The 13385-nt window shown below is 45.8% G+C and overlaps 1 protein-coding gene across 1 annotated transcript in view; it reads left to right on the top strand.

Moving 5' to 3' along the window:
• tnfsf10l (TNF superfamily member 10, like) overlaps positions 1–13385 on the top strand; it is a 38241-nt gene continuing 24856 nt past the window's right edge. The window contains exon 1 of the mRNA XM_029526874.1: positions 1–541. Coding sequence (XP_029382734.1) covers positions 320–541 — 222 coding nt within the window. The 5' untranslated portion in view covers positions 1–319. The remainder of the gene's footprint in view (positions 542–13385) is intronic.

Below are 13385 nucleotides of genomic sequence, written 5' to 3'. Positions count from 1 at the left end.
CCCTCCCATCCCGTCGGTCCGGCAGTGCCTCCTTCAGCAGCTCCCACTTTACGCACACAGCTCCGCAGACATGGACGCGTCCGGACTTTAACTTCCAGCCTGCAGTCTCTTTTGTCAGACACTCACAGTCCTCTTCCAGCCCGCCTTCACCTCCTCTCTCTCCAAACACTGCCCAAATCCTCCGGACGGGACACGCTCCGGACGCGGACGCATGGGGATCTAACTCCGGTCTCCAGCTTTTGGTCAGTCGGTCGCTTTTTGTTTTTTCTTGCTTGGGAAGTGGGGGTGTTTAGGAGGTCACCCATGCGTCAGGAATGCCATGGCCACTCCGAACGCACAGCAGCAGCACCAGGATTATTTCAGATCGGTGAGCAGCGAGTCCACCACCTACATGATGGTCCCGGCCGGCGGGCCGAGCGGGACGAGGCGCAAGGAGGCGCCGTCCAAGATGTGGGTGGCGATGGTGGTGATCGTCGTGGTGGTGCTGCAGATCGCCTCCACCACGGGGCTCTTTGTCTACCTGAACATGTCCATATCGGAGGTAAGAGCCGCCGCCTTCTGCTCCATTTTTTTCTGCGCGCTGCGCTTCGGGCCCCGCGCGGTGGGAGGGGGCGGACTGTCGCCAGAAATGTGGAGAAACTCTGCTGCGCACTAATGCTGCCAAGAAACATCAGCTCAGAGTTTAAACTGAATATTGAAAGCCTCGTATGCAATCCCAGTGGTTGAGAAATAGGAACAAATGAGCACTCATTTGGGGCTAAATGAAGCTGTTGGGTAGATAAATAAATCGCAGCTGCTGCAAGTTAAATAAATGTTTTTAGGGAAATTTCTGGTCCAAGAAGCTGGAATGGCATTTTTATTTGTACCCCACTCTCTGGATTCTTCCAAGAATGTGCTCCGTAATCTGCAAGAAGCAGAGGCATTAAGGGAGGGCAAATAAACATGTCTGTCTGCCCAGGAGGCTTTTATTAAAACAAATGGGTTCACTTGTAAAGCAACATACTGGAGCCATTTGATGTGGGTAAGAACTAGTCAGGAGCGGGATCACCCTTCAAGTGAGTCCTCCGCTGCTTGAAATAAAGATCTGTGATGGCAGAAACTTTGAGGTTGGAGTCTTTGCTGCAAAGTCCAGACTGGGACGGTTTTGTTTGTCCTGGAGTTTAATGTGCCCCTTTGGAGAAGGACAAGGGTTGTCCAAATGAGAGATGTGACTCACTGAGCCCCAGCAGGGGAGAGCGTGTGATGACAAGCGAACATCTGAGCTCAGCTTAGGGAGGCCGAGGAGCGCAATAAAAAGGATAAAGGTGCGAGGCTGCATCTGTTGCTTCCTCACACAAAGTGTGCGCCAAGGGGAAGGTCCACACTCAGAGGAGGAACGGCATCTCATGCTCATTTGAAACGTTTGCAGGGGTGAAGTTGGAAACTGATGAGGACCAGCAAGAGGCCTGTTTAAAGTGTAACTAAAATCTGTCAGAGAGAGGAAACCGGCTTCAGCCACATGCGGCGCCTCTGCCACACGAGAGCAGATGTAGAAACTGTAGGCTGTAAATCACACAAGGTGTGCGCTTGTGCGGAGCATCTGTCTGTCCACCAGGACGGAGGTTAACTTCACCCCGATATTCTGCTGTGTGCTCCGAGTGAAGCGGCGGGATAATCAGGGAGACAGAGAAATGAGTGTGTGAAGACAGAGGGGTCAAAGGTCGCTGTAAACCAGAAACACCAGCTTGACTGACATTAATGCAGCGTCAGCGGTTTGTGTTGATGCTAGCTTCAGTTAAACATAAAACACAAAGGCAGCTTCATCAGACTCGGGTTGTGTCTGTTTCCAATTGAGGTGTTGGCATGAAAGCAGCAGCCAGCAAAGTAAAAAAAAAAAAAGAAAAAAGAAATAAAAGATGATATCATGGTGAATCTAGACTTTTATTAGCGAAGTAAAAAGCTATTTTCCAACTTCGAAGGTGTTTAGAGTTCAGTTTTTCCTCTGCAGCACATTGGAGGTGGCAGGAAGTCACATAAGGAATAGTTTAAGGGTTGATAGTGGACGGCGTCGAAATGGAAAGCTGGAGCTTTGTGTCTGCGTGTGGGGGATCCCCTGGTTCTCATGTGAAGGCCAGCTATTTTTAATCTGGAAACAGGCCCTCCTTTGAACGGCAGCGGAGTTTTACACCCCATGCCAGCCTGGCTAAGACAAAAGATACCGGGAACAATGAGGAACGCTCCAGTGTTGCCTCAGCGCTGCCGCATTTTCTCCCACAAACAAACACCCCGACGTGAATACAGAAGGTCTGGCTTTTCTGTTCCAGCTCCACACAAACATGGACTTTCTATTGTTTAAGTCACCTGCCAGCAGCTGAAGAATGAGCACAGTAGTGAATTGATGTCTAGAAAGATAATCAGCAACTAACAGTTAGTTACACTGTTGGCTGTTTGAAATATCACTTTTCTCTGGCTGTGTTTCAGCTGCAGCGATGAAGAAAACATCTTTATCTTCCATCATGTGTTTGGATTAAACTTCGATTTACGCCCGTGTACTTTACGACTTTCTGATCTGTTTTGCACGAGTCTCCAGATCTCTGACACTCCCTGCACTCGGTGACTCTGGCGACTGTTGCGTGGCTGAAATTTTAATCATTTAATGTCCTTGTGTGTGCGATTGAGATTCCATTCCTTACACTTCACTGGCCCACTTTATTATTGTTTGAGTTCACTGAAGGGCTCTGATTCACCCTCACATGCAACAATACTCCCAGTCAGTGTGTGTGTGTGGGCTGATTCACAGGGAATGTGGATGTTTGTTAGGTGTGTGTGGTCCACTTTGCCAGGGAAGCCACCAGTTTTGTCTGGTCAGTGTGTTTTTGTGATTTAACTGTCTCTTTGTTGGCGTCCTGATGAATTTTCTATCTGCGTGATGATGAGCTGACCTCTGAACGGAGGAAAATCCCTCCTGAAGTGGAACATTTTCCAGCCCACGAGGGACCGACAGTAGTTTTTATGGCTCTGGCTCAGAGTCAGGTCTTCAACTGCAGAATCTGATTTGGTGTCAGATGAGGTCTCACTGCTGCTGCAGAATAAAAAGCGCTCTCTACCTGCTGTAACAGGAGGCCTCCGTCTCGTTTCATTTTGTAACTCACACAGATCGTAGTTTCCCCCGATGCCGCCAAAAACGGACAGCTAGATCTGGACAGAGGACGCAGAGCTGCCACATTTAGTCTATTAATCGGCGATATCTGGGTTCTTTCTGTTTTCTGCTGTGTTTCCATGGTGACGTTGACGGTACACATTGAAGCCTGAAATGTCAAACAGGCTTTTGTTTGTCAGCTCTTGAGACTCGGTTGGTAGTTTGTTAAACAAGAACCAAATTCCAGCTGGGAGCTTGGTCCAGGTCTCAGCGGTTTAAGACGTGGACCGGGCCGGCCTCCCTGTGTGGCCAAGATGTTTCCTTGAGCATGAATATGGAAAAGTGTGATCCGGACTTTCGCGCTGAGTCAGGTTTTATTGGAAAGGGTCGAGGTTAACGTCAGCGTTAGAGAGGTATGTGTTTCTGATGTGTGCATCACAAAGGGTTTGGTGTCATCGAGTGTGTGTGTGTGTGTGTGTGTGTTGCCACTTTGGGGCCATTTTCTGGCACAAACACCAACCTCGCCAGGACCGGCAGTCATTAAGGGGACTGCAGCCAAAGCCAGTGTGATCTCCATACAAGGACAACTGTTAGTGTGTGTTTGGATATTATTTCATACAGGTGCATCCATATTTATCAATGCTAACCCATTTTGAGGAAAATCAAACCCATTACTTCAAATATTTACATTTAATTTGAGGCTACTAATATAAACCTCCCACATCAGGACTGTGCTGCCAAAATACACAATTCTCCCTCCGCCACCCCCCCACTCTCTCTCTCTCTCTCTCTCTCTCTCTCTCTGTCTGTCGTTTCACCTCGCTCCCCCCTGCAGTCTTTGAGTGTTATGGTTGAAGTCCACGTTAGAGTCGGGTTACAGTCAGTTTTAGGGCTCAAGGGAGGTGGACAAATGTTTCAGGAGTGACAGAAGCAGTTTTTCCTTTTTCCTTTTATGAGACAGAAGTTGAGAAGTTAAATGATTCTCTGGATTTGTGTGTGTGTGTTAAAACAGGCCCTGGTCATATTTGTAAAGTTGCATAAAGTGTTTATGCAGGTTTAACGTGCTGAAAGCAGAATAGTGATAAAACAGGAGGCTTAAACCTGCATCGCGTAAAATCAACATGACGCTTGCTTTTTGTCTGGTGACTCTACAGTTAAGTAAAGATGACAAAGCCAGAATGAAGTCAGCTCAGAAGTATCTTGAAATTTCTGTCGGCTGATTCATCCAAACAGAACCAGATTCAGCTCTTTTTCTGTTACCAATTGTTTTTTGTTTTTTTTTTTGCGTGTGCTTCCTGATTCGCTTTTACCGTGAAAACAGCGTACCTTTGCTCGCACGCTCTGCTGCTGTCAGGAGCAGGTTGTTTGGACGGAGATGAAAAGGGAAAACGGGGATCAGGGGAAAGGTAAGATGAGAGTGCAGGTCTGAGAGTTGAAAGAGAAGAGAGCGAAGGGGGCAGGAGGCGATGATGGTGACGGGGATGAGCCATGCACATAAAAGAAAATATTCGGTTTAATCAGCCGCACAGTCGGATATGGACTCCAGTCAAAGAGAGACATCCAGACTGTACGCTGAAACGGTTCCTTAAAATGATGAATCCGCAGCAAACTGAAAAAAAAAAAAAAAGCCCTCTGAATGACAGTATCTCAAACTTTTCCCATGGAGCTCTGATGTGCAGCTGCACCAAAATCAAACCCACAAAGCTTCAAAAACACCAAATACTCAGATGATTTAACCTTTAACAAAAAAAGTCTATTTTTGTTTTACACATGGTTATAAATATCAACGTGCAAATGGGATCACTGCAGATGTTTCAGGAGTAAAGAAAATCTGTGTACATTTTGCACTCATTGCGTGTTTATTAGCGATGTTTCACGCTCTGGCCCTTCCTGTTTATCGCTGCATATAAAAGAAATGCACAGCAAAGTGACTGCGAAATGCAGCGCAGCGCTTTACTGCGACGTAAACTTAAGCCGGGAGTCGTCATAAAACAAGACGGGCATGTGGAGCAAAAACAAAACAACAACACCCAACTCCAGCATCATACGTCAGAAAAGAGGAAGGAGAGGAGCTGAAAGAGAAGGAGGATGAGAGAGCCATCGTGCAGCACACACACACGACCTTGGTTTAACAGCTCGATACGTGAAAACAGGATATTTACGTTCCCACGTTGGAATGCTCATTAGGATGTGGCTGCAGCTGTGTGTGTGTGCCAACAGCTGGTGCGTCGCCGTGGGTTATCACATTGTTTGCTCAGTCAACATGGCTATAAAGTGCTGATAAATGATTTGGAGGCATTGAAGCTCCCAGTAAACTCCCGACACATCTGCTAACTGATACCGCGTCGCCAGGCTCTCAGTAAACCTGGTAGCCGAGTGGCTCGCGCAGCGCTTCAGGCCTTCACGGCCAGCGGGAGTCCACTTAAAGGACTCAAGGGAGGGGGACGTTTTGACTTCGCCCTGATAATCCCCACAGCTGATACAGATGTGATTCAGTCGGTTTTTCTCAGCTCCAATGAAGGTTAATGAAAGGTCCCATATTCCAGGTATTGATAACCACCAGGGGCGTGGCCAAAGGGCAGCGACTGTTTTGTTGTGACATCACAAAGCCTTTTTTCAGGCTCAGTATCGAATCATTCTGACATTTCTTGAATCAGTCCGTCACGTTTAAGCCGGAAAGAAGCTGCAGTTTTCTCCTGTTCACCTGAAAGCGAGCCTGCTGGCATCAGATTTGGGTCAATGTTTACTTTACAGACTGCAGAGTAATGGAGTCCACGTTCCAGCTCGTACGTCCACGCACGAGCTGATAATCAATAAAGGATGCCGGGCCGTGTGTAAAATTTCCCAGCGGACATAAATTAAAGTTTTGTTTTTTTTTTTAGATTTATATTGTTTCCAGGGAACAGATGGGCGAGGACGTAATGCATGGTAGTCCACCAACAACTTGTCCTCCTTCTTCTCGCCTATCCATCTTCCTTCATTTCCATTCTCTGCTCCAAAATGCCCCATGTGCTTCCCATCACATGGTAACCAAAGCCATGCTTCCCAATTCTCTCCAAACACGTATCATATCAAAGGAGGGGGCAGGAAAAGAAGCTGCTTCGCTCTGTCGGACCAAATCCAGTCACAGCACAGCAACAGTGGTTTTTTGGGAAGTGGCAAAAAATGGATAAGGAGGAGAAAACCAAGGAAAAGAGTTAGTGAACAGGAATTCTGCTCGTTTCTTGTGTTGCACCAGATGCACTGGTTTAGGAAAATAATAAGAAGAAAGAGCTGTCACTGACAGATGCTGTTTCTTAAATGTCATAATTATCATCATATAACAGGACAGAGGTTTTCTGGTGCTGCGCTCTCAGTCAGTAGCTTCCAAACAGTAGGTCCAGGATGTGGATGATATCTGATCCTTATTGTTTGATATATTTGCTGGTGACGGACGTTTTTCTTTATCTCTGACATCTTTTCAGTAAAATGAAGCAAATTGTTTCATCAGCGTGGAAAATGAAAGCTGGCAGCTGATTTCAGTGTGCTGTTACTAAATCCAGTAAAGACAACAGATTTATTCCATATATAGTGATTTTATTAAAAATGTGCTGAGATGGAATGGCTGCTGTCCAAAATCGAATGAAAAAAAGTCAACAGTAGGCCGTTACACTGCAAAGACGGTGTGTTTGTCCAATGGTAGATATTCAGTGATATACAGTGATGTGTGCAAATGAAAGCCTTTGTCCTTGTGTGTGTGTGTGCGTGTGTGTCACCTGGTCGGGCAGCGGTTGATTGGATGGAAAGGTTTTAGTCGGTCTAACATCATCTAATTCTGGGAAAATGGGCCGACATCTCCGTCCGGGCACAACAAGCAGTGCTCGTTACTGTCAGCTGAAATTTGCCCAGTTCAGTGTTTTACACAGACACACACACACACACACAGACACACAGACACACACACACTGGTTGTCTCTCTGATATCAGTATTTTTCCTCTGAACACGCTAACAGGGCCGTCCTTCTGTCAGCTCTCATTTCTGCCACAAATACACGACCAGATAACTCTCTTTCTCTCTGTCTTCTAATCTCTCCCTAAATTTTGTATTTGTATTTTTACCCCCCCCCCCCCCCCCCCACACACACACACACACACACACACACACACAGACACTTTTGTTTTGTTCATGTGTCATTGACTGCCCAACACTGGTTTTGGCGCTGCGGCCCGCCGTGGATGCTTTCCTCAGCTGAGAAAAACAAAAAACAACATCGGTGATGTCCCCCCATCGCTCGTTCTCCAAGCACCAGACCGAGGTAAAGTTCTGGCTTTGAGGCGCACAGCATAACACTGCCTCGTTAAAATCTCCTAAGTGCGGTGTCCACAAACCGACGAATCGAACTTGGCTTTGTCTGCAAAAGCGCTGACTGGAAACGCTTTCATAAGAACAGCTCTGGGACTGAACCTGTCAGGCTCAAGCTTCCCTTCGGCCCGTGCCATTTGAATAATGTTGTAATTTTTCAAAGACTTTTGGCCTCGAGCTGAGCAAACTTTAAGAAAGCAGATGTTGGCAGGGATGCCAGATTCTGGCACGTTAACGCCGACATTTCAGCTCTCGAGGAAATTGGACTTTGGACGGCCGAATCGCCGAGCTGATTGCACCGAGATCTGCACCGCAGCGAGCCGTCGCTTTAAAACAAGCACCTAATGGCCTCATTTAAGGCTCAGCTGTCTTTTGCAGGCATGTAAATCCAACACACTGTATTTGTTTTGAAAGAAGAGAGAATTCTTGTTTTGGCTTCTTGTTGAGCAGATACAAATCATGCCTGAATATTATGAAAACACATGTCCAATCTGGGATTGTGTTTCTCTGTCAGTATTTAAAAAAAGGAATTCCAGGCCTTGGTGCTCCAAAAATATTATCACCAGCATGGGACATTTGAGAAAAGCATCCAGATATTTAGACTGATAGACTGATAAAACCTTTGTAGACCAACGGCACAGAGTGGGACTTTCCCCTCCGTGTTTTATACAGGACAAAAAAATACATCCAGAAACTTCTTGGGGCGAGATTCAGAGACTTTGCTGTCAGAGACGTGGAGCTGAATGCTGAAGTCAGCGTGCTCTCAGTGATAAAGTTTTGGACAATATTGACCAGATGGTGATTACAATTCAGCCTCTGGAAGCACGAATCCGGCCAAATACTTCAGAGAATTGTCATTAAAGGAGAAGATTTCTGGGAAATCCTACTGCGACTGCTTTGTTGTGACGTCCCAAAGTCCTAAAGGCTCACGTTAAGGTTGAGTTTCTGAACACAGGCTGTGAGGCTGAGCTTTGAGGCTTTCACACTATTAATGTGGAGCCTCGACCTGATTTCTAACCAAAGACCGCATGGAGGTCTGCCTCGTACAGCTGCTAAGACTTTTTTCTGGGCCGAGGAAGTGAATTTAACACGATCTGACATCGTCTTTTCTCAGAGCGACACTTCTGGGATGACAAATCTGCCAAACGTCAGAGCTGGCGCCGGGGTTTTTCCCAGGTGAGGGAAGTTACAGAAGTGACGTGTCAAACATTCGAGGGCTTCCTTCCTCAGCTCAAGTTATTCTCAGGAAGAAATGAGAGCGTTGTCAGGAAGAACTGGTATGACTCCGCACTCCTCGTTCACATTCTCACAAGCGACCTAAATGTGAGAAGGAATCCCGCAAACAGGTTCTCTGGTTTGGCAAACGCACAAGTTGGCAGCGTTGCCAGCATCTGACACTTCTGAACTCGCTGCACAGATGATGAGGAAGGTTTCAGTTAAATACCAAAAAAAAAAAAAAAAAAAGTCAGCAAAGACAAAAGGCCGTTAACTGTGGTCACAATGGTGTCGCTTTGAAAATGGTCCAAGTCGCCGTGAAAATGAGAACCACATTACAAATGATGCAACAATGAGCTTTTTTAAATGCTGAGATCGTTTCAGCAGACGCTAATGAAGACTAAACCAAGCGCTCCCACTTAGCAGCTTGTATTTGTATACATTCGTTTGGATTCTCTGTTATAGTTTCACATTCCTGCTCTCTGTTTCTGCCCTGTAATCGTGTCTCAGTAAACAATCCAAACCTTTGGTCTGCTCCCATTCGGCAGATTTCCAGCCTTGCGATCCGTCACAGAGGTAGTGACAGCCGATGATAACCTTTGACCTCATCTCAGCGGGTTAGCATGTGAATGTCTCGACTGTTGGCTGCTGGATTGGCATCTCTCATGAATGTTTAAACCTTTTGCTGCAGGATAATGACAACTAACCAGGTTGTGTTGTCTTTTCTGAAGAAGTGGAATCAGTATTTATTCTACATAACAGAAGGGAATAACGTGTTTTTAGTCCAAACCACCTCGTGGAAAAACGTGATTTATACGATTAAACTGAAATTGCATGAATCAAGAAGAACGCGCTCTGGAGATTTAGAGCTCAGAAAGAAAAAAAACCCACAACATCACTCAGAGTTTGTCTTCTTTCTCCTGTCAGCTAATAATAACCTTTTCGGCCGTCCACTTGTTTTTCCGTCCCCACCGGAGAAAACGCGGCTCAGCTACAGTTTCACTGGCACTTATAAAAGGGCCCCACTCACTTGAGTCAGACAAAAACATTGGCAGACTTGGTTGCCCACCCATGCTGGAGCTGGACTTGCCCACCCACGGCCGCCCGGCGGACCCCACAGCAGCACAAATGGACCAAAATGCATCAACACTGTGCATCCTGCAGGTCTGTAATTCGGCCCGACTTGTTTTGCATCTCCATCATTTCCTTCGCTTTAATTTCATCTCCACTTCAGCCCTGATTATATGAAACAGGTTTTGCTGAAGTGGCTGTTTATCTAAAATAATCTTTATGTGGCATCAGGTTTGCACAACCACCTACAAATGTTTTGCCTAATTTTGTCCAGTTGTCATGAAGCCCAGGTCCACGTTTCTGTTCGTGTCCCACAATGCACTGTGTCGCCAGTAGATTTGTGCATTTGTAGAGTCAGGAAGTATCATGTGAACACTCTGATAGCGTCCTGGATGTTGAATTTCACATGACGGTAAGTGAAAATTAATCTGAAGTTAAAGTTCACGTCTGGCTATTTGAGAGCAACTTCCTGGAGATAAACTTGGAAATGATTGACTCGCCTGAACGCACCCTCGGTTTTGTTTTCTGTGAATCTTCATAGTCTGCATGCTTCGTCTGATCCAGTATCTGTGCACAGCTTCTTGCTTTTGAATTTCTCTCTCACTCCGCCAGCATTACGTTAGCGTGCCGCCACCTGCAGCGCTAACATCAGCATGTGTGCACAGGTGACGCAACCACACTGGAACTGGAAAGTCCTGACCTCTTCGTGTCCCTCATCCCGAGTCCTCTTCTCTCTCTCCTCTCTCCTCCCACTCCCCCTCCGTTCTCAGACCAGAGGACAAAAACCAGAAACGTACTGAGAGCAGAAGTTTTATGGCCCATCATTTTTTTCAACAACACACTCCAATAAAGTCTCTTTACTGCAGCTAATCTTTACAGCTTTAACGAAATAAAATAAAATCCAGGCAGAAACATTCTCAACTCAACTTCCTTCAAAAAAAAAGAAAGAAAGAAACAAGCAGAATCTGCAGGCAGGTCCACCCAGCTTTTGTATGCCCTTAAACTTTATTTAAACTGGACTGAATCCAAAACAGCAAAATTGACAAAGAGAGGTCAAAGTTGCACACGCAAAGACTGGGAGTGGCGATCTGCCGGCTCGCTGTGGGGCTGTGTACACCATCGTGCAAACACACCCACACACAGGCAGAAAGGAGGTTTTCTTTGTTGCCAGCGGGTAAAACGATTAACCTGCGAGCACGTGGCGGCAGCGAGAGCACGAACTCCACAGATTACCTGCTGAACAGGACGCGAAGGAAGCGACCACCATTCACGTCTCTGAGCAGAAGCAGGCAGCATTGAGTTTTAAAACATGTGGACCATGTGGAGAGTTTTCATTTCCTTTTTACAAGGAAGAATCTCTAACTGGAACCTCATTATCAAATACTTTCTATCCTCCGTTTAATTCAGCTCAGATCTAAAGCTCTTAAATACCCAGAAATCACAGCGTGTCAAAGCTTCGACACGAGGAATTCCTTTGGTCCAACAGATCAGCAAAGTGGCATCTCTGGTAATTAATGCTTGCTTTCTTATGTTTCATGTGCAATTCATACCACAACTCAAACAGGTGAATCATACAAACGCTGACAGTGTGAATACAGCGAGCGTTAAACATGCTCTGCAGATGACATACGACGCCGCTCAGCTCATCGGATGGGTGATTAAAAAGGAGAAAGGCCTCCCTCATTATTTCACGATTAGCCTGAAAGCTGCAATCAGAGCAGATTTCAAAGTTGCACCAACGCTATCGGCCGAATGTACGCTGATTAAAGCCGGAGTTCAAAGAGAGACGCGGTTTGAAGATGAAGTTATGAGCAAAGGAAAGGCTGCCATGATATCTTATTGATCCCTGATTGGATTCTGATTTGGCTGACTCTGTCAGAGGGAAGATGAAAGCAATCAGATACGATAGTTATAATAAGCCATTGTTCATAATTGAGGCTGTTTCAGTGAGACGGTTGACAAAATGTCTAAAATGTGGTGGAAAATAATCCCCCCTATCACCACAGCCCATGAGTCAGGACCTTATTTTGCTTTTAGACTTTTTTTTTATTTCTATTTCTTGACCTCGACAAAGCCAGCTCATCTTTTTACCAAGACCAAATAAACGTTCCCATTAGACCAGCATTTCAAGGAAAGACGATCAAGAAAGGGAGGAGCACAGTTAGCGCCCGAATTGTTCTTTTGTAAACAAAGATGGACGCAGCTTGGCAGCGTCTGAAGGCGAGGAGGCGGAGCCTGCAGAGTTTGACGGAAAAGGCCACGTCGTCACTTTAAGCCTTGATAAAATTAATATGCGAGTTATAAAATTCTTTCCCACACGGCTGTCATTGCAAAACGAAAAGCAGCTTGTCAGACTAGACCAGTTTTGTGTACCGGGCTGTAAACGTGTTTATTTCTGCTGTAAAGCTTTAGCAAACGAGTCTCCGGGGACTGACTCAGTATCCACTCTTATTCTCTCTGTTGATCCACGTTTTCGTTCGACACGTTTAAAAGGTCGTCGTCTCGCTGAGGCGAACCTTCGCCGGACGGCTGGTTTCTGTTGTGCGGCCCACTAATGAGCGTGCCTTTGGCTCCGCTTTGCTCAGAGTTGTTCTGTATGTTTGCTGCTCTCTGGCGGAGCTCCAGCTGGGGGAGTGTCCCGTCTTTTCACTGCAGACAAAAACTTGGCCTGTGAGGTAGAAACTCACAGTTCCCTCGCTGTTCATTATGAAAATAGGCTTTATTTCTTCCTCGTAAATGCCCTCGTGCACGGCTGGCACTCCTGATCTCTGAGAAGGCTCTCGGTCATTAAACGTAAAGCTTGAACTCAGATCGCTTTAACGCGTAAACCAATGTCAACGCCGCCGTGGCCATCTGCCAGATACACCGAAACCCTGAAGGGATGATTCAGTTGTCCAAAAAAAACATGCACACACATGCTTTCACATTAAACACCAACACAAACCCATGCACATGTGCACACCCTTAAACAGCAAGTCCATAAACACACTTGTGCACATAAAAGACAACCCTCTGAGTTCAGGCTACGCTGTGAGGCAGAAAAAGTTAATCCCCAACGCACACTACCTCATAATAAATACAACACTTCTGTGTTCAGGGAAATTATTAAGCCTTTTCCAAATCGGCACAAATTGATAAATAACATTATGAGGTGTTTTGTACAGTTATGATACAATTTGTTTAAATTTTCCACGTTTGGGCTCCAGTGTTTGTCAGGTTGTGATATTTGTTTGTTCAGTCAGTGCGGCACCAGGTTTGTGTTTCGGTTGGTTTCCTTTTCTTTAATTCACCTGCAGTCCAGTCTTTTAGACACGTAGTTGATAAAAAGTTGAGCTGCTCTGAAGACTTTGCATCACTTCCTGCAGGAATGTATTTTCATTTGAAAGCAGCAGGGGGCTTTTATTGTGACACAGGAGGATGCTAAGGTGCAATAATAAACTTTTAGCCACTAAAGATTAAAAGAAAAAGCTTTTAAGGGGCTTCACATCTTCAGCAAGTAAATCAATCTGCCACAATTTCAACTGCAGATAAGTTTTCAGTTATTATTTGAGCAGAGGTGCCATAAAGGTAGCTGACAGAGTGATCCATAAATCAAAAACTCTTTTGTCTTCGTCCTTCTCTACTTCCTGGACACATCAA

Source organism: Echeneis naucrates, chromosome 18 (genome assembly GCF_900963305.1).
Source record: "Echeneis naucrates chromosome 18, fEcheNa1.1, whole genome shotgun sequence".
Taxonomy (NCBI): Eukaryota; Metazoa; Chordata; class Actinopteri; order Carangiformes; family Echeneidae; genus Echeneis; species Echeneis naucrates.
The sequence above is the reverse complement of the archived record's forward strand: the minus strand, read 5'-3'. Positions and strand labels throughout refer to the sequence as shown.